The sequence below is a fragment of the Papilio xuthus genome, unplaced genomic scaffold (genome assembly GCF_000836235.2).
Source record: "Papilio xuthus unplaced genomic scaffold, Pxut_1.1 DF827679.1, whole genome shotgun sequence".
NCBI lineage: Eukaryota > Metazoa > Arthropoda > Insecta > Lepidoptera > Papilionidae > Papilio > Papilio xuthus.
In genome coordinates, this window is record NW_013530970.1 from 1,899,912 (window position 1) to 1,927,648 (window position 27,737).

The 27,737-nt window shown below is 36.4% G+C and overlaps 2 protein-coding genes across 3 annotated transcripts; one reads left to right on the top strand and one right to left on the bottom strand.

Annotated features, from left to right (window-relative positions):
* Positions 1–1,085: 1,085 nt before the first annotated feature.
* LOC106117724 (uncharacterized) lies at positions 1,086–2,752 on the bottom strand. 2 transcript variants are annotated; one of them, XM_013312132.1, is made up of 3 exons: positions 2,664–2,752; positions 1,916–1,984; positions 1,086–1,740 (listed from the first exon to the last, which is right to left on the bottom strand). In XM_013312132.1, exons 1-3 carry the CDS (start codon positions 2,697–2,699, stop codon positions 1,234–1,236), a joined length of 612 nt encoding a protein of 203 aa, XP_013167586.1. In that variant the 5' UTR covers positions 2,700–2,752; the 3' UTR covers positions 1,086–1,233. The 2 variants fall into 2 exon arrangements, with proteins under 2 accessions (XP_013167586.1, XP_013167585.1); XM_013312131.1 differs by lacking the exon at positions 2,664–2,752 and adding an exon at positions 2,122–2,257.
* A 1,552-nt stretch (positions 2,753–4,304) lies between these two features.
* Positions 4,305–27,281, top strand: LOC106117869 (Fatty acid synthase 3). Its single transcript, XM_013312356.1, has 40 exons — positions 4,305–4,394; positions 5,293–5,450; positions 7,242–7,431; positions 7,852–7,972; positions 8,316–8,519; positions 9,068–9,184; positions 9,445–9,623; positions 9,859–10,001; positions 10,375–10,578; positions 10,973–11,159; positions 11,905–12,067; positions 12,485–12,654; positions 12,944–13,095; positions 13,182–13,365; positions 13,854–14,002; positions 14,219–14,403; positions 14,884–15,003; positions 15,767–15,876; positions 16,269–16,459; positions 16,788–16,942; positions 17,023–17,271; positions 18,066–18,180; positions 18,359–18,610; positions 19,335–19,766; positions 19,871–20,020; positions 20,099–20,208; positions 20,506–20,656; positions 20,977–21,148; positions 21,463–21,575; positions 22,259–22,423; positions 22,755–22,939; positions 23,307–23,456; positions 23,532–23,735; positions 24,009–24,117; positions 24,312–24,468; positions 24,800–24,950; positions 25,307–25,454; positions 25,603–25,779; positions 26,016–26,118; positions 26,620–27,281. Exons 2-40 carry the CDS (start codon positions 5,301–5,303, stop codon positions 27,198–27,200), a joined length of 6,948 nt encoding a protein of 2,315 aa, XP_013167810.1. The 5' UTR covers positions 4,305–4,394; positions 5,293–5,300; the 3' UTR covers positions 27,201–27,281.
* Positions 27,282–27,737: the final 456 nt, after the last annotated feature.

The following is a 27,737-nucleotide window of genomic DNA, read 5'->3' on the forward strand; positions in this document are numbered from 1 at the left end:
AAGCCATTAAAATTGGATTAAAAAGAGTTTGAATTGCAAAAGTCTGAACTGGCTAACGAAAAAAAAAACAAATATTATAAAATTAAGTGCATGTTAGGGCTTTCCACTGCGCTCTCCATGCCACGGGCGATTTTTATTTCTATGACAATTGCGATAATATAAGTGTAAACAGCATGTCTATATTTGCGCTAATCGCCTTAGTGGAATATTTATTTCATTATATATATATATATATATATATATATATATATTTATATCAAAAGGTAGCAAACGAGCGAGCAGCCACCTGAAATCGCTGAAATAGCGAAGTGACTGCTGTCCATAGACATACGCAATTGCATATGCGCTGCCTACCTTTAATCGACGGAGGAGAGGATGCACAGAAAGAAAATATCTTCCCTTTCCATGCATCCTCTCATCCGTAAAGTCCACTTCCACTTCCCATTCTTTCCTTATAAAGAAAAAGATGGGAAGGGAAAGAGGACTAAATTAGGCCTCCGGGACGCACACTCATCAGACGAAACGCGGAATTGCTTCCACTTCACGCCTGTCTTCTGTGTGGTCGTGGTATTTCACCGGGCGAGCCGGGCCGATTCGTGCGAAGATGTTAAAGCGGGCTCTACCACATATTTTTCATATATCATTGTTGATTGTTTAAAAAATACATTTTAACCAAAGGTCTTGAGTTTAACCTATGCAAATTGACCGACTAGTGCAAACAATATGTCTATTGTTTTTGTGTTTAGTTAAAAAATATCAAATCTTTGATTTGTTATGCGTTCTGTTATTAATTAAATGAAGTGTTTAGTACAAACAAAAATGTATAGAGTTGGATGATATTGATTTCTATTTTAATTTCTTCAGTACTGAAAACTAGAAGAAGAAGAACGATTGTATAAAGAAAACAAAAGAGACTTACTAAAATATATTTCTTTATCAGAATAGTATTAAATAAAATTAAATCTAAGTAACTTACGTTCAGTTCAACAAAGAGTTATGTCTTACTTAAAAACTTAAAAATACAACATTTTGCCCAATTTTTCTATCACTAACCGTGGGTTTCCGAGACCAATATCTTTGTTTAAAACATATAATAATAATATGTAATATATTTATTAATAAAAAGGTACACTTTCATTTAAACTACCCCGCAAAATTGCTTACGCAGTTTGATGTTATATATGTTTTGTCAAACATGACATGACAATATTATTTATACAGAGATTTTGGTCATCAATCACCAAAAGTCTTAGACAATTTATCTACCACAATCCGTGTCCTATCTGACAGATATTGATCTATCTGTCCCAACACTTTAACAAAGTGTAACAATTTTTGTACCCCTTTCTTGAACTTTTCCATTCTTTCCGCACTGGATTCCTCTTGAATGTTAACTTTTAATGACTTAAACTTCATTGGCGCACCGATAGATGGCGCTGATCCTAATTTGCGAGTAACTGGTTTTAATTTCGGTACATTTATCTTCGGTATACCCAATTTAGATGTTCTTAAGTTATTAAAACCTAAATTCGGTATGAAACCTTTTGGTGGTGATATGGCTATTGGTGCTTGGGAGTCAGCATAGCCCGTCATGTCGTAGTCTTGTGAGCTGGGAAGAAATCGCCCGTCTTTCACTGCTTTGGGAATAGCTCTTTGTACCATAGCACAAAAGGAATCCACGTCAAAATGTGAACTGCCAAAGGCTTCTGCTGAAGAGGAGCTAACCATTGGGAAGAAACCCTGAAAGTTTAAACATAGATTTATATATCTGGTAATTTACGACAAAACTTAATTAAACTTATCGTATTTAATTAATTATCTTAATCAAGTTTACTAGTTATGTTTATGTTGTACTTGTAATGTTTTACCTTTGTAAGATTTGCTATATTTTTTTTTATTAAAGACAATCACTTACCTCTTCATCAGAACTACAATCGATTGTCAAACGCATCGGCGGTGGAGCACATCTGCAAAAGTGTTCCATCTGGAATAAAAACATCGGTTATTAGACATCGAAAAAGTAACCTTATGTTTAAAAGACATTTTGTACAAATTAGAATGATAACATTTAAAAATCAAATTAAGATCAATTTATAAATTAGTAAATTATTTGACACTGACCGCAAATAAAAGCGCGATAATGAACACGTATCGAGACATGGCCGCTTCAGACGACGCATTGTTTGTTATTAATATCGATCATCAAATGGTCACGTATCGATATGAATCGATTTTACAGAATCAGCACATCCTGCACGACACAATTTATAATCGAGACATTATTCGAATCCCAAGAAATCATACTGGCCTTATCTTCAAACGTGATCATCGTCTTTTTATTTTTTAATTATCTTTTTTTTTCGATAATGCACTGGCTGTCAAATGGTTGTTGTGCTGCCAGTATCCTTCTATATTGCATCGTGAGGTTTTATTTCGAAAATGAAATTAAGAAAACAAATTGTCTGCTTAGTTCTCTTGGTGATCATTGCATCAATTGTAGAGGTATGTTTTTTTTAATATTTAAATAATTATTAAACTGTGTATTGATTTTAAGGAACGTATTATTGTTCCGATATATTTCGTGCTCTCTATCCCTTTTGTCAAAGCAAACAAAACAGACGACAATATTAATTGTGGTAGAAACCTTAAGATCTTAATCCTACCTTGTACCTGGCTGATCTATCTTCCATTAATTCCATTTTATTTCTTTAGGGAAGTCTCCTAGTACGACGGTCACTGTTAAGACCAAACGGAATGGAACCATGTTACACTTGTAAAGCGGAGGACAAGCCCTGGTCTTACACATTGTTGCAATTCTGCGGCAAACTAAAGGATATGATGACGCGTGCTGTCAATGCAATCGCCTCTACAACTAGGATACAGAAAATCAATTAATTCGAACCATCCACACGACGAAAAGGTGAAGAAAATGGGTCGAAATGTGTGTTTTGTACAGTCTTTTAGTGATTACAATTCTACACTTCGTTGTTTAAACTATTGAATGATGTATGGATATTGTTTCGCAACCGTATAGCAGTAAATGGCAATTTTGTTATAAATTATTTATTTTAGTGTTAAGCACTCTTTCGCACTGGCACTTTTTAACGCCGTGAACTCTACATTGGCTCACGGGCGACGAACACCACGCTTAAAAAAAATCGTCGCGTTTCAAAACCGCTACAGTATTAACAAATATAATACATTGAAATGCATTTGTTCATTGAACGTTTTTTAAACGCGCGATAAAAAAGCGCTAGTGTGAATGAGGGTTAAGTTAAAATTTAATTTAGTGCTAAGTTTTTTAACCAAATATTTTTAATTTGTATTTAAATTTTGCTTGGAAATCGCACTGTATGCTGTTAAAGTTTCCTCGCGTTCAGGACGAAGTTATAATGCGTTCAATACAAAGTTTATGTGAACAAATAATTATGAATATTAAAAATGGTATTTTAATCTTACAATTACAAAGAAAATTCTTAACTTTACTGCGAGTTTCCACTGCCGAAACATTCATACAAACAATTATAACTACGTCAGTTTTTTTAAGACGAATAAGAAGGATAGTAGGACAGAGATGTTAAACCAATGGCACGCGTATCATTTCCATGCGAGCAAATGTTTTGGCTACGTTAATAATTACAAAATTAATTTTCCACTAAGAAAAAAGTGTAAAATGAATACTTAACGTCTATCACCAGCGATTTCTACGTTACGAAACGTTCTCAATTATAAAGTCAAAATTATTTGAAGGCGTTTCTATGACTTTATTAATAAGCAGTTGCCCGTGACTCTGTCCGCGCGGAATTAAAATAATATTAGTAGCCTGTCTTCTTCTAGACTATGTTCTACATCTATGAAAAAAAATCAACGAGATCCGTGTAGCCCTTCTGAAGATACCCACTAACAAACATCCATACAAACATTCGCATTTATATTATATAAGTAAGATTTAAAATAATATACGTGACTATTGGTTTATAATCTTATTTTAAATCAAATTTAATTAATTTAATGTGTACCATAGTAAGTAAACATTGTACCGATTTTTAACGGACTTCAAAAAGGAGGTTCGATATTCGTTGTGCATTTTTGTAATAGTTCAAGACAGGTCAAATAATAAAGAAATAATAGAACTATCGAATCAACATGGAAACTTAACTTTTTACCAAACAATAGGTATATCATTGTATGCAAATACATTACTATTGAATTTTTATAAGTTTTTCTAATGAATTTAATGAATCGAAAATACGTTACTTTATGTGAATTAAATTAAATAAAATATAAAGTTATCTACGTTTGTAAAGCGCGCTTCAACGTCAGTGTTGCCCTACATCTTTCACAGAAAGGTGCTATAAAACCAACTTTCAAGTGATACCATTGGTTTAAAAAAGGTACGTACAGAAATATTATTTTTAAAAACTTTAACCAAGTTTCTGAAGTGATCATTTCATTCATCATCATCAGCTCACTATACGTCCCCACCGAGGGGCTCGGAGCCTACCCTAAGTTAAGGATGATTAGGCCACAGTCAACCACGCTGGTCAAGTGCGGGTTGGTTGACTTCACACATATCTTTGAATTTCTTCTCAGATATGTGCAGGTTGCATCACGATGTTTTCCTTCACCGTAAGAACGTCGGATAAATGTATAAGGCGGGATTCGAACCCAGGACCTGCAGATTGCAAGTCAAGTGCTTGACCCCTGAGCCACCGACGCTTGTAAGTGATAATTTAAACTACGATTATTCACTGCTATTCTTATCGTGGATTTCTGAATCTAAAATCCCCGTTTAAAACATATTTTTATTGGTTTTGTCAAAGACGAAAAACAGGGATGACGATATATTTTATACGGAGTTTTTACTGTCAGAAACCCACGGTTAATATTTCCAATTGGATGGTTAATCGATATCCTAATCTTTAAGGAACCCATCCTTTTTTAGTTATTAGTATATAATTAAAAGACAGGACACAACGGGAGATAAATGGTAGTTATTCTATACAAAAACAACGCACATACTATGCACCACTCATATTTAATTAAAAAAATTATAAACTAACATTAGGAGCTACACTTTGGTCTTCTTGTCTTCATTCTTTGGCAACCGGATGACATAGAACTGGCAATTCTTATTAATCTCTTACTGTGGGTTTCCGAAACTGAAATCCCCGTTTAAAATACATTGTTTTGTCAAAGATAATGACAGGGTTGACTATATGTTATATATATAAAATTTGATATCAGAAATCAACGGTTACTAAGGTTCTTTTAACGGTTTCTACATTACAGAATAGACCATGGTGCCGACACCGCAAGAACTGAATGCAGCCCCTCAAGGAGTTGGGGATGGAGAGAAGTCAGGAGACAGGGTCGTGATCTCCGGCATGTCTGGTCTTTTCCCCAATTCTTACCATGTGAAAGACCTTGCCGAAGTATTGTATAGCAAGGTAAGTTTTTAATTATTGATGGCAAAGGCAAGCAAGCGGCCAACTGGTTCGCCTAAATGGCGAAGCAACCGTTACCCATAGACATTCGGAGTATGTACATACTATGTCGACCCTCCGTAATGTTAGGAAGAAAATCCGACATTGTGCTGGCGCAACACTAGCCTTATTGAAATGTCGACGTTTATGTCCCCCTCACTAATCACACTTGACTTTATAGCGCGCCATTCACGCCAAAGGACTCTAAATTGTCTAAAAAAGTATGGAGAGGCAAAGGTTGATGATGATAATGAAAGGAACGCAAGGGAAGAGAATATTTGCCCTTCCTGTGCCCTCCTCCACCAAAACCACTTCCCCATAATGATATGCACCCACTAATTATTGTCATTGTATGCTCTACTACTTTATATTCATCAAAAATACGTGAAGACAAATGCCTAAGTCAAAGATCAAACAATCCAAGGTCCAAAAGTGACGCGTCATATAGCAAATTAATTATCTAACGCTTGCTACTCGGTTCGCGAGGGATTAAAATGTAGGAGCCGATTTTCAGACCTATTGAGTTTCAATTTCATAAAATTGGAAAAGCCATTTCGGAGGAATGTGGTAACATTGTGACACGAGAATTTTATATATTATATCTTCTATATATAAAAGAAAGTAGTGTTAGTTACACTATTTATAACTCAAGAACAGCTTTACCGATATTACAGAAATTTGGCACACGTGTAGAACATAGTATGTAAGAACATATGTGCTACTTATTAAGTTTTTTTTTAACTCCGCGCGGACGGAGTCGCGGGGCCAAACTAGTATACAATGTGACATTACTAAGGTCGTTGAATGACATTAGAATTATAATATAACCATTGTTGATTAATTGTAAGTAATTTATACACATTATTCGTATTGTGTTTTTCTTTCTATTTAATTTATTACGCCTAAAGGTCAAATTAAAAACTTTAATTATTTTAATTAAACATACTATTAATTATTTATTAGGTTAAAGTTAGATTTTAAATTTTCAAATATCGATGGTAATCAATATATTAAATCTTAGTAATCTTACTAATGTTAGAAATACGAAAGTTTCGATGGATAAATGTTTACGTATCTTCAGAACGACTGAACGATTCCGCTTAAATTTGGCACAGATGTAGAAAATTATTAAACATATATACATTAAAGCATAGACTATTTACTTTTTTTATTTTACACGGACGAAGATCGCTGGCAAAAGCTGGTCTAATCATCTCATTAGTGTACATTTTAGTTTTAAGCATGAATAGATCTTTCTTATTATATAAGTACTAGCTGTCGCCCGCGACTCCGTCCGCGTGGGTATATAAAAAAACTTAATATATATAATAAAAAGCAGCTCTTCAAGGCACACATTCGAGAAAATAAAATAAAAAAGAATAAATATCCTATGTCCGTCTCCTGGCTCTAAGCTACCTCCTCACAAATTTTCAACCAAATCGGTAAAGCCGTTCTTGAGTTATAAATAGTGTAACTAACACGACTTTCTTTTATATATATATATGAATATCTACAACATGACTTAACCGATCCTAATGGAATTGACATTTGGCACAGATGTAGAACATAGTCTGGAGGAACACATAGACTTCTTATTACGTTTTACTATAACTGCTTCTCCAGTAGAAATGGCAATATTTTGCGGGTACATGTAAAAATTGTCAGCCAATTTGACTTTTAAAAAGTGAAGTTTCATTGCGTACATAGACTTTGTATGTAACTCTTTAAAACTTAGTTTGTTTTTTTTCTGTACAGCGAGATCCAATCTCTTCGAAACCTCGATGGCAATACAACCATCCCGAGGTAGCCCCGTTCACTGGGAAAGTGCCTGACATTGAATATTTCGATGCTCAATTCTTCAAGGTTCACTTTCGTTTGGGCCACACTATGGATCCAATGGCTCGCAAGTTACTGGAACAGGCGTATCAAGCTATTTATGATGCAGGTAAGATTCCCTGGCTTTTATTCAATAAGAGCGAGAAAAAAATGTATGTATTTTACAAAACAAGCAATATTAGTATATTCTTGAATATACATATGATAACCAAATTAATGCCTTTCTTAAGATTGAGAAAGAAAGGAATTAACCGTTTTAACAGTGGTAGAGACCGCTTTAACATCTTCGCACTAATCGGCCCGGCTCGCCCGGCGAAATACCACGACCACATAGAAGACAGGCGTGAAGTGGAAGCAATTTCGCGTTTCGTCTGATGTGTGTGCGTCCCGGAGGCCTAATTTAGTCCTCTTTCCCATCCCACCCTTTTTCATATAAGTAAAGGATGGTAAGTGGAAGTGGACTTTGAGTTTGAATAATTTAATAACAAATATATATGTTTTCTGCAATGGGAATTCGTATATTTTTAAGGCGTAAGTCCGGAACATCTCTCCGGGAGGAAGGTGGGCGTGTTCATCGGTACCTGCTTCTCTGAGACTGAGAAGGCATGCTTCTATGTAGCCAGCACGAGAAATGGATTCGGGATCGCTGGGTAAGTGGCTTAACGTGGGTTTCAGAGATCAGAATCTGTATTTTGTCTCAAATGACAGGAATGTTGTTATGTTTTACGCAAAAATTTGAGTCCCGGGTCCTACGAGGCTAGACAAAGTGTTTTCGCTTCGAATCGATTGCAAAACGAACTTCAAAAATGTATAGAACTGACAATAACTTTCGATAAGTCACGTGATTGTCGCGCGTCAGTTCTATACATTTTTAAATTCGCTATGGAATCGCTTTGAAGCTAATGCATTTTGTCTAACCCCTCTGGCCTAGTTTATCTTAGGGATATAAAGTCCTTAGTTAATGATGCTTTAACTATACGATTTTCTTAACAGATGTAACAAATCTATGTTCGCCAATCGTATCTCTTATTGGCTGAACGCGAAAGGGCCATCGATGTCGATTGATGAGTCTTGCTGCAGCTCTATAGCGGCACTTGAGCAGGCGTACTTGGCATTAAGCCGTGGTGACTGTGAGGCTGCTATTGTCGGTGGTGGTAACGTCTGTCTGCATCCACAGTCCTCTCTGCATTACGGCAGGTTAGTTATGCAAAAAGTCAACGCTTCACGTATCTGCAATAACATATTGAGATGCAGCTGCTCACTTAATAAACACAGGAGATAATAGAAAATGTGGTGTTTCCTCTTTCTTTAGCCATACATCAGTCTTTCTCAAAGTGGGCGATAACGCCCTCTTGTGGGCGCTGCAGGTCTCAAGTTGCGGGTTATAGTAAAAGTTTCGTTTAGAATTCACCGTTAATATACATAATAATTAATTAATTTAATTTGAAGTTATAGTGGTCTTTAAAATGTGAAAATAAGGGGGCGTTAAAAAATATTTATTCTCAAAGTGGGCAGTAGACAAAATAAGTTTGGGAACCACTGATGAAAATTTTTTTAAAAAAGGAACAGGATTAGACTTGAGTACACGACTTATAATTCTAAATGGCCAGTATTAGACTTTAAATATAATATTTTAGACTTCTGATGATTATATGTTCTTTGCTCTTGAGGTTATTGTTATTAAAAAAAGTATGTAACATATATATGTTATAATTATGCAATATTACATATCTCATTTCTTATAGGATCATGTCATTAAGTATGGACGGGAAAACTAAATCATTTGATGAGAAAGCATCAGGCTGCGCGAAATCGGAAGCTATCAACGTTCTGTTTCTCCAGAAGGCAAAGGATGCTTTGCGGTAAGTCACTAAACTTCGTTATCGTGGACTTACACTTTAAACATTTGTCCTAAAAAGCCATCCCTTTCATTTGCTTTGATAAAACCGAAACAGCAACATAAGGTATTTTGTTGATATGTTTTGGTTTTTGAAATACCCCTCTATCTCGCACACTCGACGAAGAATTTCTTCCAATTAACGCCTGTCTTCTGTGTAGTCGATTGCATAAGTCGATCTTGCTATTTGTACGGTAGCTGCAATTTTCATTTGTTTAATTACAGAATCTACGCGGATGTAGTCCACGTTAAGAGTGAATTTTTACAAATCTTGAACAATGAGACCGGACCTAGATATGGTTTCTACCGTAACCCTCGAGATGTCGCTGTGTTCTTGAATAACTTTTATAAAGAAGCCAGAGTTCCACCGCAAGCCGTCGAGTATGTTGAAGCATCTGGATCAGGTATTACGTTCTTTTTCACTCATTGTTAATGGCTAGATTATTGTATCATGTGTACCAACCGTTAGGCAATGTGCGTTAAATTCTTTTGGAATTGCGGTTCTGATTAAGGCTCTCATTTCTCTTGGAATACTTAAAAATTTGTAAGCGCAAGACGTGGAGTTGTGGAAGCCATAGTCCGTAGTACTAATATTCTTATCGCTATAAACTAAAATCAGTGTTCTTTTTGGCACTCTAGCTATTCCAGAGGCAGATAAAGCAGAATTGGAGACAATCGACGCTGTATTCTGCAAGGACAGGGCGAAGGAACTTTATGTGGGTAGCGTCATGTCTAACATCGGGTACGGTGAAGCAGCCTCTGGAATCTCTGCTGTTACCAAGGTAAATTCTATTCAATTTAAATATCACGTAACTACAGAACGGTTGAACGTATTAAGATGAAGTTCAGAACAGAAATAGATAGAATGTAGATAACATATAAACGGTATTGGTATTTTCAAAACTTAGGGTTTTTAAGAAGGAGGCCCATCTCTTTCCCAAAGGCCGACAACGTATCAGAAGCTCCTCTAGTTTTGTACATGTTCATGGGCATCGTTCACCAGTGTTTACGTCGCTCGTTTGCCTCCTTCTCTTATAAAAATAATCTATCTTTGGTCTCGGAAAAATATACGATACTCGTGGTAGATATTTGTTTTAGCTAACCAAATAACTTCAGTTCCTTAGTCTGAAGTAATTTTCGTGTTTTGTTTTTCAGGTTCTGCTAGGTTACCACACAGGTGAACTGGCAGCCAACCTTAATTGTGATACACCGAGGAAGGATGTCGCGGCACTACGCGAGGGTCGCATACGTATCGTGACCGAACACCAGCCATTTAACAGATCTTATGTTGCTGTGAATGGTATATCTATCACTGGTGTTAACGCACATGTTTTATTACACGGACATTATAAACCTAAGGTAATAAAGTTTAACCCTACGTTTCCTTAGTTAGTTCCGCAATTATTAATGACCAATTTAACTCCCCTTATTGTAGATGTTTTAATTCTTACTAATATTATAATTGCGAATGTTTAAATAGATGGATGGATGTTTGTTTGAAGGTATCATCGAATGCATAGATCTCGCCAACATTTGGCATAGATGTAGAACATAGTCTGGAAGAACACACATGCTACTTATTAAGTTTGTTGTTAATTACGCGCAGAGTGAGTCACGGGCGACAGCTAGTTTCATACTAAATGTACAAAACTATTTTAAAATTGTTAAACATGTCGATTGCTATAAAATATATGAATTTTACCCGACACTTCCCATTACTAATTAGTTTGCAATCATATTTTTTATTTTCTAGGATGTAAACCGATACAAAAGTAACATTCCACACCTGGTCACTCTTTCTGCGAGACAAGATTCTTCAGTAAAGAGAATTCTAAGTGACCTGAAGTCCAGACCTATTGATCCTGAGGAGTTAGCTCTGTTCCACAACATACATGAGACCAGAATTAGTGGACATTTGGGCAGAGGTTTTACTATTTTATGTAAGTTTTAGGACTAGTAAAAAATTTGCATTTTATAGATTATCTTGCTGGTAGAGTCAACGCCGGTTTTAACATCATTTAAGGGACCAGAAATTCATTATTCATTATCCAGATTAATAATTATGTTAGGGTTCCGTACCTCGGAAGGAAAAAACGGAACCCTTATAGGATCACTTAGTTGTTCCGCAGTCTGTCTGTCAAGACCCTTTTTTCTAATAACTGAATTGATGATTGAAAGCGTCGGTGGCTCAGTGGTCAGGCACTTGACTTACAATCTGCAGGTCCTGGGTTCGAATCCCGTCATGTACCAATGTGTTTTTTTCTATTTCCGATTTACATATGTATGTTTATCCGACGTTCTTACGTGTGAAGTCAACCAACCCTAACTAATTCTTTCTACACTTCTGAAGATGACAACGTCTCTCTCTAATCCAAGTTAAGACCAGATTCCAAATTTGAGGTATCCAAAGTACTTCGGGTGTTTCAAGAATGAACTTTTGCATTATTTGGTAACTTTAACGCTGTTACTATAACAACTAGCTATCGCACGCGACTCCGTCCGCGTGTTTAACCCTTAACATTTAGGAGGATGAAAAATAGATGATGGCCGATTCTCAGACCTACTCAATATGCTCACAAAATTTCATGAGAATCGGTCAAGCCGCCGGTCGAGGAATATGGGAACGAAAATAGTGACACGAGAATCTTATATATAAGGTTATAAGTTACAATATTGCTCGTTTAGCTACCGATGCGGAAGGAGAGACCGTATCGTTATGCGAGAAGGTGGACTACTTTGACGACGTGCGACGTCCTCTGTGGTTCGTGTACAGCGGCATGGGCTCGCAGTGGCCCGGCATGGGGACACAACTGATGCGCATACCAATATTCGCGGCTGCTATTGAACGGTATAAGTTTAATTTTAATATTTGGTTTATTAACTTTAAGACATTATTAATTAAAAACCTTTAGCGCGAATGGCGCGTTTTCATTACAAAGTCAAGTGTCAGAATGATTAGTGAGGGGACATAAACGCCGACATTTTAGTAAGGCTAGTGCTGTGTCAGTACACCGGCATAGTGTCGGATTTTCTTCCTAACATAACATGATATGAATTTGTAGTTGATGACGTCATCATCAACCTGCCCCAGGGACAACCCTGCGGAGAGACGACATACTTTGTACCAGTCCTTAATACATAACTATCAGTCGTCATATCCTCTTTCACATAATTCATCTATACCTTTGGTCTTTCTTTGTACTTTATGAAGTTTCTTTTTTAAATAAACTAAAGAAAAAATAAAGCAAATAATTTGCTGTGACAGTTGCCATCGTGTTCTGGAACCTCTGGGAGTGAATATAGTGGACATCATCACAAATCCCGATAAGACGGCGTTTGACAATATCCTACACTCGTTTGTCGGCATCGCCGCTGTACAGATCGGACTCACTGATGTGCTGCGAGCAGTCGGTCTGGTGCCGGATAAGATTATAGGTAATGTCCATTTTGAACTCTTTCTCTCTCGTACTTAGCAGTCCATAAAGATGTCATACCAAATAATAACTCCATAAAAATACTTTGGTGGAAAAGAAAACATATGGCAACTCTATAGCTTGAAAAAATATTCCAACTTTAATCATTTTCATGTTTGGTCAGAATATCGGTAGCTTTGTTTTCTTTTTGCCGTCAAAACGAATATTTGGTAACTTTTTGACTATTCAATGGAGCGTTGGCTTTATACTTTGGTTGTTTCTATAAAAGTTTATTTTTCTTTTTCCATCAGGCCACAGTGTCGGTGAGTTGGGCTGCGCATACGCCGACGGTTGCTTCACCGCTGAGGAGATGATACTAGCGGCCTATTACCGTGGCCTTGTATCTGTACAAACACCGTTCATCCGAGGATCTATGGCTGCTGTGGGGATTGGGTATAAACAGGTATTTCTTGAGTTATGACCATAATTATACGCTTTTCCAAAGGTATTTCAATTGCGAAATCAAATGTTTAAATTTTTGTACGACAGGTGATCAAACTGTGCCCGCCAGAGATCGAGGTGGCATGTCACAACGGCCCCGAATCCTGTACTATCTCCGGTCCGGCTGACGCCATGAAGGAATTTGTAGCACAGCTCACTGAGAAGTCCATATTCGCTAAGGAAGTTCCGTGCTCGAATATCGCTTACCACTCCAGATATATTGCTAAAGCTGGTACGTTACTAATTAGATATAGGGCAAACAAATGAGCGTTATCTAATTTCTCTCTCTCTCTCTCAAGGCGCCTCTGCGTTTAATGGAGGTTGGCCGTCAGATCCGTGAACTTTTTCCGGTCTTGTACCAAGCGGCACAAATTTTCCACGTTGATAATATTTGTCCGTTCCAAAAAATTCGGATTTCTCTAAAATAGCAAAATGACCGCTGCACATTGATATCTGAAATAACTTATAGTTACCAAGTTACCAGATGCCTTGCCTATCTTAGCTTAGAAGAAGTACGAAAAAGGATTCTTAACTTACCAACAAGTCCCAAATCCACTTTTTCTTCCTCCTCTTTCCTTATTAAATTGATGGGAAGGTAAAACTGGATTAACGGAGTCTAGATGACTCATCATTAGATGTCTATCATTTTTGTCTTGATTAAGGCTTACTTGTTTATCTAGTACGATTCTAAGGCGTATAACTAGTCTCCAATATTCCCAGGCCCTGGTCTGCTGAAGTATCTAAGCCAAGTAATCAAGTCACCGAAGCGTCGTAGTGAAAAATGGATGTCAACTTCAGTGCCGCAAGAGAGATGGAACGAACCGATCGCACAATACTCTTCAGCGGAGTATCACACTAACAATCTGCTTGTAAGTTGTCGTAATACGTGTATTATTTACGAAAAACAAATGCCTTTTACGTTGTCTTTAACCTTTGATGAGCTTAGAGAATTTATAGGAGAGAACTAAAGTCTCTTACCCACCCTGAAATTGTCAATATCTTTCAACTGTAAATATGAATTTGGACCAGTTGTCCCTGACTTCTGATTTTGTTAACATCTATCCTGATAAGTATTTCTATTATAGAACTCTGTGCTATTCGAAGAGACGTCAAAATTGATACCAGCCAACGCTGTACTTGTGGAAATAGCTCCCCACGGCTTGCTGCAAGCTATCCTAAAGCGATCCTTGCCGGAGACCTGTCGCCACGTGCCTCTCACTAGGCGAGGACATCCCGATAATGTGCAGTTCCTGCTTGAAGCTGTTGGAAAGTCAGTCTTCTTTTCGAATCTTACTAATATTATAAATGCGAATGTCTAGTCGGATAGATGTTTGTTTGAAGGTATCTCCGGAATGGCTACATGGATCTCGCTGTAATTTGGCATAAATGTAGAATATAGTCTGGAAGAACACATAGGCTGCTTATAAGGTCTGTTTTTAATTCCGCAAGGACGGAGTCGGGGGCGCCAGATAGTAAAACAATAAAATAAATTTCGCATATTATTCAATATATGTTTGAAGAATGAAAAATTTTGTGTATGAGAAAAGGTATAGATGGAAGCTTTGGGAAAGACACAAAAATGTATAAATTAGAAACTAGTAAAAATAATTTAAAAAGGTTGAGGAAATATTTGGTGTTTGTTTCCATCCAGTTTGATCTTTGGTTACTCTGTATTTTGATATACAGCAACAGAATTTTTTAGCTTTTTTTTACAATTTTTTTCGAATGTTGAAGCAAAATTATTTTTCAGACTTTACATGGAGGGATACAATCCAAAAGTAGCAGTGCTGTATCCTAAAATCGAGTTTCCTGTTTCTACGGGAACTCCAATGCTGTCCCATTTGGTAGAATGGGCTCATCATGAAAAATGGTAAGTATACTCTAATCATTTCACTGCTGAGATATGAGCATGTCACCATCTCTAAGGCTGGCAACGCATCTGCTGTTCTTTTGGTATTATAGATGTCAATGGACGTCGATGAACACCTCGGAATTCGCGCTGTTCGATTTCCCCCTTCTCTTATAAAGAAAACACAATTTCTGTTGGCACGTGTATATTTATTTTTATATTTTATTACTTTATAAATCTCTACCAAGAGATCTCTTGGTAGAGATTTATAAAGTAAGATTTATAAGTAATAAACAGCTGGTGCTGTCACTTCTGAATTCATTCTCTTACGCATATCTTCATATAATATGCCCAGAGCTTCTTAGTTCTTTCTCTATTATTCAATCTCATGATGTACGGTCGTGGAATCTGCGGTGTTTCACTTACAGAAAAATTGACTCGTTTCTTATAACGAGACAAACTGGGCCTCTTTTTACAGATAACCAATGAGGTAGCAGTGTTAAACAAACAACGGTATACACACATTACATATACGAAGGTTTTGTCTCTACACATTTAATAGTTGCGTCCCATTGGGGTTCCGCGTCGTCGTCTCAATGCCTAAGAAAGAGTCTTGGCAAACAGACGGACGGACAACAAAGTGATCCTATAAGGGTTCCGTTTTTTCCTTTCGAGGTACGGAACCCTAAAAACGTTAGTTTAACGACTTTAGCTTTTATGGTGGAATACTGCCCGTTTCCCTAACTGTACATCCAAAAAACAAATAAAACTGTTTTTTATCCAGGAACATCCCGACGTATGTATCAGCGCATAGAATTGTCGCGGCTTCATACAAGTCCGTTTACTCCGTTTACGACGTTGAAAACGAATATCTTACTGGAAATGTAATAAAAGGTGGGTATCTTTGACCAACAAACATTAGTGTAGTACACCAATATACTAATATGTTGATTTTACAGACAAATATATTAAAACTGTCCATCTAAAACACAGCAAACTGCAGCAATAGGTACCACGACCAGTCGACTACTATTGCATTGTATCAAAAGAAATTCCAACAAAATAAAACTGAATTTTACTTCCTCATTAGTACATAAATACTTTTACACCTTATTAGTTAGAATCATTTAGAGCGAATTGCGCGCTATCGTAAGTCAAATGTCAGATTGATTAGTGAGGGGACATAAACGTTGATATGTTAATAAGGCTAGTGTTGCGCTGATACACCGGCACTGTGTTAGATTTTCTTCCTAACAATGCTTACTTATGTCTATACCCACTTTCAGGAAAAAATACATTCCCATTCACGGCAGCTCTGGTCGCAGTTTGGGACTTACTCGCTATGTCGCTCGGTATGCAAAAGAAACAATTGTCAGTACAGTACAAAGACATTAAGTTGTACTGCCAACCAATGCTTCATAAGCAACGTCAGTTGCGTCTCTTCAGCACCCTTCACAGAGGAACTGGCTATTTCGAGGTATGATAAACTATATTCAGTTTCAGAGAGTCAATGATTTCTTGTTAGAAACTAACCCAACAGTAAAATATAAATGTTCTTGAGAGGGAAGGAAAGAGAATGACTCAAGTCTCTTAATAATTTTTAGACATCTTTTTTAAATTTCTTATAATATCATCGTGTAAGTATTTTACTAAGTTAAGAAGGTTACCCTTCATATTAAGAATAAATGGTTCAGCTTATTGTTGGAAGCAATTTCCTTACTACTGGTACCTAAGTAATTATTACTATTCCGAATCTAAGGTTTTCTTTTGGTGTCGGAACTCAAAAACATTCTTATCTTTTGCAGATCATGGACGAACATAACAGAGTCGCAACGGGTTATATCAAAGGTGAAATTGATGATGACGAGAGACCTGAAAATGAATTTATCTCATCAGAGGAATTAGATTTAAAATCAGAGGATATTTATGAAATATTAAAAAAACGGGGATTCGACTACAGGTGAGTAACTAGAAAAATCACCACGTCAAAGTTTGAAATTGGTTCACTCTTAATAATATAAAGTAACTTGAACTTTCTAGTGGTGAATTCCAAAGCATTCGCAAAACGAACAAATCGTTAACACAAGCTCAAATAATCTGGAATAACAACTGGGTGACTTTTATTGATGGCATTTTACAATTGTATGTACTTGCCCGATCTAACGACTCTATCTCACTGCCTACACACATCAGGAAGATGATCATCGATATTAAGAAGCACAGTGAAACACAAGTTGACAATGATAATGTCATGACTGCACAAGTTTGTGATATACTCAAGTTTACAAGGTAGGTTAGAATGTCGTTTTTTTTTATATCATAAGGTGGCAAACGAGCGAGCGGCCACCTGAAATCGCTGATATAGCGAAGTGACCGTTGCCCATAGACATACGCAATTGCTTATGCGTTGCCTACCTTTAATCAAAGGAGAAGAGGATGCACAGAAAGAAAATATTTTCCTTTCCCATGCATCCTCTCATCCGGAAAGTCCACATCCACTTCCCAGCCTTTCCTTATAAGAAAAAGAGTGGGAAGGGAAAAAGGACTAAATTAGACCTCCGGGACGCACACTCATCAGACGAAACGCGGAATTGCTTCCACTTCACGCCTGTCTTCTATGTGGTCGTGGTTTTGGTGTGTAATTCCTTGTACTAAAATATGGTAAGCTAAAGACGCTGCCAAAATGTTATTAGATATCATTCATTACATCCTCGTTTAGTGATAAACGAGAATGTAAAGGAAAGTTCATACGACACGACACTTCACTTCTAGGACAAAATGCAGTTATGCTTGTGTAAAAGCTAATTGAAATATCATTTATGTCTCTATTGCTTGTTTCCATTTGAGCAAAAACCCATTATGAAGAGGAAAGATTTGATGTATTTGATTATATGATATATGATTTGTTGTATTAAATAGACTCCGAAAGTACTTTCCATCTTTTCTGAACTTTCACTGTTGGGAAGCTACACTATTCCCGGATCACATGGATATTTTTTTTTATTTCGTGCGAACTATGTTGCGTATAACTGCCAGTCTGAATTACCATATTCTGTTCTAATACTCAATATTTGCAATTTCAGATGCGGAGGTGTAATAATAGAAGATCTTAAATTCCGTGATCTGCCACCGTTGACAAAGGAAGCAAATTTAATGGCGTTGAAAATTGTTCCGTATTTCCAACAAAATACCACAGACGTAAGTAACAATATTTGCTAGCCGAAAACGTTTTCAAGTTTCTGAAGCTATGTAAATGTACACATATTTATGCAGCTGACTGTACATAAAAATAATGTAGTGTACTCTACCTAGATTTATCTTCTTTTCGAAAGTAAGGTAAGCTTCTCAATTTTGTGATATTTTCAATTTATTCCAGTTCTCCACTGCCATGTTGGTATTGCTGCAAATCGTAGCTGAGAATTTGAACAAAACAAACATTAATATTGTGGAACTTTGCGATAATGATGAAGAGTCAAGTTTCGAAAACTTAACTGATGTTTTAAAAATGATACCCGCTATTAATATTCAACATAAAATAGTAAATAGAAAGAACGTGCTGGAAGAAAGAGTTCATTTCCTAACGGACGCTGATATACTACTCGTTACAGATCTGTCCAAAGACGATAAGGTAATTTTATTAAAACATTATAATTGGCCAATGCGCAAAATCTTATTTTCCCCAATGTTCTATCTTTAGCGGATAGATGGTGCAAATTAAAAGCCCAGATACTTAATAAAATTAATGTAATTTAAAAAAGGATGCGAATTGCACAATGATTTGCTGGTAAGTGACACGAATAGACAGAGACATATATATATTGCCCGAGCGCCTGATGCGGGCATCGGCAACGTTCCCGCGATGGCGGTTTGCCGCAACATTTGCGCAGGCGTTAAGTCTGAACACCCAAACTAAGTTAATGTTATGCAATCCCTTTCTCTCCTTTACGTTCCCAATTACAAATATTAACATGCCGAAATGAAAGAAATTTCACCACTTAGTGGCTCGGAATCCATCCTGAGTTGGGGTGACGAGGCCAACCACGCTGGCACACTGTGGATTAACTTCACACATATCTTTGAATTTCTTCTCAAATATGTGTAGGTTGCATCACGGTTATTTCCTTCATCGTAAGAACGTCGTATACATGTACATAAATTGAAAATCGAAAAAAAAATTGGTAAATGCGGGATTCAAACCTTGTACTTGCATATTGCAAGTCAAGTGTATAACCCCCGAGTCACAGATCCTCTCATTTCTTTACTTGTTTAAAAATCCAATCAAGTATTCTCTCGAATAATTCGTGCTTCTGAGTTGTAATATGTGAATAATTCAAAAAGTTTCTTATTTTCAGCTGTGTCAAACACTTTACCGTGTCCTCTGCCGTGACAACTTTATAGTAAACAAAGAGAGTGTTGCAAAAGAATCGCCGCTAAACAGACCATCAGCTTTGTACCGTGTTGTCAGTGCGCAAAATATTACAAACAGCCGCTTAGAGTTAGTAAGATGGCGACCAACAACCACCACAGCGTCTACCAGTGCGTTTACTGTACGATCAGCTTCAGATTTAGCTTTATTGGTTTCCTCTCAAGCAACTCTACCACAACGACACAAGTTGCTCATCATTACGTCATATCCACCAATCGATGGGTTAAAGGAACTGGTTCAGAAATGGAGAAAAGATCGCAACCAGATTTACGTTGTTATGATTAATCATAAGTTCGCTGAAGACCAAAATATAGATCAGCTTCCTAATTTAGATTTGGTTTTTAACGTGCTGGATAATGTAAGTCACTTAGTGTGCAAGTTATTTCGTTTTTGCATCAAATTAATCCAATGTCAAAATCTATTTGTACCTCATTTGATTAAATTTAAAATGTTATTTTACAGGGACGATGGTGCGGCGAATTCACTGTTCCAATTGAACAGACACTTACCACAGCACACAATGTAACACTTCAAAGTTCTCGCATCGGAGATTTTAACTCTTTACAATGGGTAGAGATGCCCAATATCAAAGGACCCGGAGTTAAAGTTACTGTAGGTCTATACTTAAGTAAAATATTTTCTATCAATTTTGTAAAAATCAATGTTATTTAAATCTAATTTATTTTTTAGGTCCATTACGCTGGAATTAATAACACTGATGTTAAAAGATGTTTAGGAATAATCCCAAATGTTGGCAATGACAATTGTTTTGGAATGGACTTTAGTGGTGTGACTGAAAGGTAACAAATCATCAGATTTTGGTAATTAAATATTAGCAGATTAATTTTAACTTTACTAATATTTCTTATACCATTCCAACTAAGCTCTATGCTTGTGCTAGGATATGGTTTACAACAATAGTCGAATGGCAGGATTCGAACCCCCGACCTCGTGGTCGGAAATCCGTATCCTTAACCATTAGGCTTTTGACGTTTATGTCATTGTGTTGTCATTGTCAGGATTGAAATATCAAAAGAGTAATATAACCGTTAACAGCTGCATTTGTTACTGATATAATTAAGAATGTGTATTACCAGTGGTGAGCGTGTGATGGGTGTACTGCCGTCCGGCGCTATCAGCTCGCAAGTGCTTGCGGATCCCAATCTACTATGGCCGGTGCCAGACCACTGGACATTGGAGGAGGCGGCTACCGTACCACTGGCTTACTCATTCGCTCTCTACTGTATTGTAAGTTTATAGCAATATATAATATTATACATTTCTACCGACATATTATAGAATATGCTGGTAGCACCCAAAACACTGGCTCCGTAATGCACGCGACAGACGTCTGGTCTAGCTGATATTTAACTCCGACTCAATGCTCAAACAATGTCCCCAACACCGCCACATACATGCAGTTCCGATTTATTGGCTTTGCGAGAACTATTGCATTGAAATCCAAATTGAAGTAATACGGTTCTTATGGATATTGTCCTAGTTTTTGGCTGCCATAAAGTTTGGTTTTCTACAGTCCAGCAAACCAATTCTTAACAAATATGTTCCAGGGTATCAAAGTCTTGCTAAACTCTAACATGACAGTGTTAGTACACGGAGGTGCGGGTGCGCTTGGTCAGGCTGTTATATCCATAGCCTTGGCCAACGGGTGCAATGTCTTCACTACAGTTAGTGACATCGGCAAGAAACGATTCCTTTGTAAAATGTTCCCACAACTTAAAGGTAAGAACAAAAACGTTGTAAACTCATTTTCTTTAAGAATTTCAAATCATATTAGTTCGCTTTAGGAGTGTTGTAAGGATGTGTACTAAAAGATAAGACAATACAAAACAAAACTCATTGTATATTTAAACTATCTGTCGCACGCGATTCCATTCGCGCGGAATTAAAAAAAACTTAACAAGTACCCTATGTGATCTTTCGAGCTATGTTCTACATATATGCCTTAAACAAATATCCATCAATTCTTTTAGACATCCAAACATTTGCATATATAATATTAGTAAGATTAAAACTTAAATTAATTTAATTTGCAGAGAATCAAATCGGCAATTCGCGTGATCACACCTTTGCTGACATGGTACTGGCTGCCACTAATGGTGAAGGTTGCCATGTCACCATAAGCTGTGTAGCTGGAAGCCTTAAAAATGTGAGTAATTAGTGCAGTCAATTATCATCATATTCTTTTAATTGTTAAGACAACTCTGACTACAAAATAATTGGTCATTTCAACATACTAGCTGTCGACTGCGACTCTAATCGCGCGGTATTAAAAAAAACCTTATGTAGCCTATGTCGTCTTCCAGATTATGTTCTACATCTATGTCAAATTTCAGTGAGAACCATAGTGCCATTCCCGAGATGAATTTGCATTTATAATATTAGTAATATGTAACTTGTAATGCAGAGTAAATAAAATAATCAGAACTTTATTTTGTAGACCAAGAATCACTTCTTAATGATAAAGAATCAATCATACCTACATTCATCATCATCAGCTCACTGTACGTCCCCACCGAGGGGCTCGGAGCCTACCCTAAGTTCAGGGTGATTAGGCCATAGTCAACCACGCTTGCCAACTGCGGGTTGGTTGACTTCACACGTATCTTTGAATTTCTTCTCAGATATGTGCAGGTTGCATCACGATGTTTTCCTTCACCGTAAGAACGTCGGATAAATGTACATGTGTAAATCGGAAATCGAAAAACACATTGGTATATGGCGGGATTCGAACCCAGGACCTGCAGATTGCAAGTCAAGTGCTTGACCACTGAGCCACCGATGCTCACCTACTATATTAACTTTAATTAATCTAGACTTTTTATTTCACAGGCAACACTCAACTGCTTGGGTCTTTGCGGTATTCATTTTGATACGATTCAAATTACTACGCGTGCCAATTTCTCGTATGGCATGTTCAACTTGACGAAAGAGAGGTCATACATGGCCGTTGACTTTGCACATGCTTTGAGGGAAGGAAACCTGAGTGAAATCTCTGTAAGTTAAATCATTTATAAAAAATCATTACACGAACGACCATAACTTTAACTTTCTATTATCTCTATACATGTACCAATTTTTTTATTTTCAATAATATAGTAACTTTACCTCTTATAAGTGTTTTAACTATGCTCTAGATTTATTTTACATCGTATAATCTCTAGTCTCAATCGTCTACTGGCGACGCCTAACGAAGCTACGAAAAATAGACAATTTCTTACTTTGGGCTCATTTTCAAATGTCGTAACACATATTGCTATCTCTGTTACCTAAAAAAAGAATGAAAGAGATGCCGATAAAATAGTAAGAAGTTCACCGCTTGTTACAGAATCTGCAGTTAATGTTAGCTGAAGGTATTAAGCGAGGCTACGTACGGCCATTGTCTCGTGTTGTATACAGTCCTTCGGAGGTGCCGCGTGCCTTCCGTCTGTTGGCGGAAAGTCGTCACCGCGGCCGTGTCTTGATACAGCTGCAAGGACACCAAGATGCTCTCACACTGAAGACAGAACCAAGGTAGTAACACTGTTGGAATAAAGTCTTATTGCCGAGAAAAATGTTAACTTTTAATATGTAATCCACAATTAGGGGTTCCTTTTGCGATTCCTTAACTGAGTTCAGCACTTAAAATACACTTTTTCTGTGGATTTTTTTGGCACTATAGTTACTCCGTTCAAGTACTTCTTTATAAATGTTGAAAGTATGTAGCTGGATTTATGAATCTGTTTATGTAGAAAAATCACTCCAATAAAAACCAAGTGCGCCTACCAAAATATATTAGCTAATTTCCGTTGCGACACAATTGTTTAAGGGATTTTATAAAAAGTTAAAAACTGTAATATACAAACTATCGTTTGTAGTTAATGTATCTTCTTTGTTTTAGATTAAACTGTTCTCCTGATTTAAGCCATTTAATTATGTGCAACAATAACTACTTTGGATTAAGAATCGCAGAAAGACTAGTCCTGCGCGGCGCGAGAAAGATATATTTACATTCTTTGAAACCATCTGGGCGTCTTGATTTCGAAATAAGGTAAGAAATTATAATGGCATTTATTTTAAATATTTTAACGTAATGCACTAATGTCTATTTTTACACAAATTACAGGTCCCTTGAACAACAGGGTGTGAAAGTTGTACTCTCCAACGAAGTGTTAAATACTAGTAGTGATTTGAATTCATTGTTAGCTAATTGTACAAATCTAAGTACTATAGAAAGTGTCTACGTTGTCGCTGTTGACAAATATGAAGAACAATTCAATTTAATTCAAGAGTTAGATATGGCTACAAGAAAACTTAGCCCGGCTCTTAGGTAAGATATAAAAAAATGTGTGTTACATGTTTTACAAAATTATTTAATCTTAATGAGAATAACCATAGACAAAGCAAAAATCGTTTATAAAATCGATTTTTTTATAATCGGATAACACGATTATGATTAATTGATTCACATCCCTAATTACGTTTCATTATAGTACGATAAAATGTTCGCATTAAAGTACTGAGATGATAAAATTTTTGGTTTTAATGTTTCCGCAACGGATTACTATGGTTATATTGTTAAAATTATTATAACTTGTTACAGGTACTTTGCAGTTATTAACGGTGCTAAAGATTATGGAGTTCAAAGCTGCCTTTCAAGAGTGCAAGAAAGATTGCCAGCAACCTTGATAAAAATACCATCACTAAATAAGGTATTTTTATAATCTGAAGTTGATTTTAAGTTTTACTCTGGCGATAATAGATGGCGTTAGTGATATAATGAATGTCGCTATTAAGTTTCAAATAGTTCAAAATTAACATTTTTTATTTATTATTGTTTTAAGTTATTTGTCATAGATTTTTTGGTTACGTTTTATGCTCATCTTTAAATTCTTGATTTTTTTAGATGGATAAACAGGGCTTGAAATCCGAAGAAGAATTGACCGAAATAGACGCCGTGAACGTATTTGAACGTAGCCTTAGATCTAATGAGGCTGTTTTGATCGCAAACACACGCGCAATGCAGCCACAATCACTTCTGGAACAAATTGCGTGCCTGGCTGGTAAGATTACTTTGTAAAGACACGAATTGTTTAATTTTTATATTATTATACTATTTACTAATATTATAAATGCGAATGTTTAGACGGATGTATGTTTGAAGGTATCTCCGGAACGGATCTCGCTGAAATTGGGCATAGATATAGAGGATAGTCTGAAAAAACACATAGCCTACTTTTAAAGTTTGTTTTTAATTCCGCGCTGGCGGAGTCGCGGGCGACAGCTACTTTAATAATGAATTTAATATAAGCTGCCAGTTATCGTGGATTCCATTCAAAAATACTGGCACAAAAACACACATTTTTTTTTTCAAATAAATATTTTATGTGCCAGGAATTGAGATACCCAAAGACGTTGCAGAAGAAGCTACTTTATCAGATCTAGACTTCGATCACGACAAGTCAGCAAACGTAACCACGTACTTACGTGATGTACACAACATTTCACTGTTAGAAGAACACATTCCTTATTTGACAGTGCAAAAGTATGTATTTTTGATTAAACTAATCTTACTTATATTATAAATGCGAAAGTTCAAAGTTGTTTGTCATATATGTAGAGCACGAAGGATACATACTTACTTATTTAATAATAAAGATGCTACTATCTGTGTTAATTATCTCGCCTGGAATGAAGGTTACGGAAGGAGACCAAGAGCTATAGTCACCCGCCTTCTAGGTGGACGGCGGGTAGTCATTAAATGGGGAAGGTACCACATACTGTGGAAAGCAGAAGACTTATGTCGAATAGACCAAGCAAAGGCTTGTGATGTTGACGATGAGTGAATATGTTGAAAGTTGTGATAAAAAATAGCGTAACTATTTGATCCACTTTTTGCAGAATACGTGAAATAGAAGAATCAATGAGAGACATAGAATTCGAAGAAACCAAAGGTTTAGCTACATTCTATTCAGATGTGGATACTGATGAACTTCAAGTGACCACTGAAATGGTGTTTTTGCCGACACTAGCTAGTAATTCTGCTATGGTAAGGTCTTATCATCGTTAACCTGATAAACAAAAGGCTAATGTTACTTCTTGTACGATTTGATTGATAGTTAAAATTTAGGTGTCATCTGATTCTTATATTTTTCCATAGAGTTAAGTCGACATTTTAAAATGCTTTATTATTGCAGCGTGACGATGAATTCGATGCTACCCAGACATACTTATGTATAATACCTGGGTTGGAGGGTAACCGTGAACGTTTCCGTTTACTTTGCGAACGAATCAAGCTGCCAGCTGTGATCTTGCAGCCCGGTCTCGACCGGCCAGACGAAACAGTGTCTAATCTTGCTAAAAGATATGCAGAGGTAATATTAATCCATATTAAAATAACATCATTATCATCATCATCAGCTCACTTTACGTCCCCACCGAGGGGCTCAGAGCCTACCCTATGTTAGGGGTGACTAGGCCATAGTCAACCACGCTGGCCAAGTGCGGGTTGACTTCACACATATCTTTGAATTTCTTTTCACATATGTGCGATGGTTTCCTTCACCGTAAAATTACATAATTTTATTTAATTAATCGTTTTTTTTAACAGACGCTCTTGAAAAAAACCGCACTGAAACGTAACTTTTACCTTTTGGGATATGAAAGCGGTATCCTGGTGGCACTGGAAATAGCTGCTATTTTAGAAGATCATGGTAAATTAACTCTTTTCGCTAGTATTTAAGAAAATATCAGTCCTTCTTTCTTTTTTTCTTCTAATTTATATCCATAATTGGACATTGGCCGTCAGCTCAATGAACCCATCCCTGTCCTGTGTAAAACGAAAAAGTGGTCCATTCCCGGATGTTTCTCTCTGAGGATTTTTAAAGAAGAAAAGTATATCACAAAGTATATCCAAATCCAAACGACAGTCCCTTCAATCTTATCTTACTTCTTACTAATATTATAAAGGCATATTGGATGGGTAGATGGATGGATGTTTGTGTGATGGTATCTAGTGAACGGCTACATGGATCTTGCTGCAATTTGGCATAGATGTAGAACATAGTCTGAAAAAACACATAACATACTTTTAAGTTTGTTTTTAATTCCGCGAGGACGGTGTCGCGGGTGACAGCTAGTACTATATATACGTAAAAAAACTTTACTTCGATAAACACACAATTACTTAGAAATAAATTCATTATGATTTCCAGGATTGACTGGTACTGTCTTCTGCATCGGAGCATCACCTGACGAATTACAAGTAAACATTGCAGAACATCTTAAAGAATACGATACCGATGAAGCATTAAGAATGGCCGTAGCTAGACATATGTTCAGTTTGATGGTTGGCGGAAGCACTGATGGATTTGAAAAGGCTATAACAGGTGCTTTCACTTGGAAAGAAAAAATAGAAGCTTGTGCCCGCTCTATTATTGGCAAGGTGTCTCATTCAGCTCAATATACTAAAGAAATGATAGATTGCGCTTATAAAAGGATTAAACAAATCCAAGAACATAAGCCAACACCAAGAACGCTACGTTCAAAGATAATTTTACTTCGTGCTGCTTCTGTGGGTAATAATGATCAGTCCTTGCAGAATTATTCCAAGCAACCGATCACTGTATACGAGCTGTCTGCACCGTTAGCTCATTCCGCTAAGGATTTACGTTGTTCATCGATAATCAACAATCATCTAGATGCTGAATTACTTGAGGAGTTCGAGAAGAAGAATCTCTGCGATACTTACTTGCTCAATGCGGATACATTTATGACTACTTCTAATGAAAATTAGAACTTTGAAGAAAATTCGTGAAAAATAAACAATTTAATCTTAATATTTATTAAACAGCTTATATTATTATGTACTTTCTTTAATAAATTGGTCTTTGAAAATTTGTTTTTTTTTTCTTAACTAACATTACAAAAACAAGATAACACATTTTATTTTTAGTCTGTGGAAATATTTAGCCATCGCTATCTAACTCTAGGAGACGCAATACTATCAACATATTATAATTAAATAAAAAACATTTTAAATCAACGGATTTTTTCATTCATAAATAACCTTACCTTTAAACAACCATCCATCCAAACATTCGTATTTATAATATTAGTAAGATATATTAGAAAAGATTATGCAATAAATGGTTATCTCTGAATCAGTTATTCTATCCGCTATCCCTGCTAGTGTTGTGTTTTGCACATATAATTTAAGCTAAAAATTAATTTATGTTAGGAAATAATATTTTAATAAATGTCAAGCTATTATTTGCCCCAGTGTTAAGATGTTATTTTCGATAAGTACCCGCAACTTTATCAGCGTACTTTT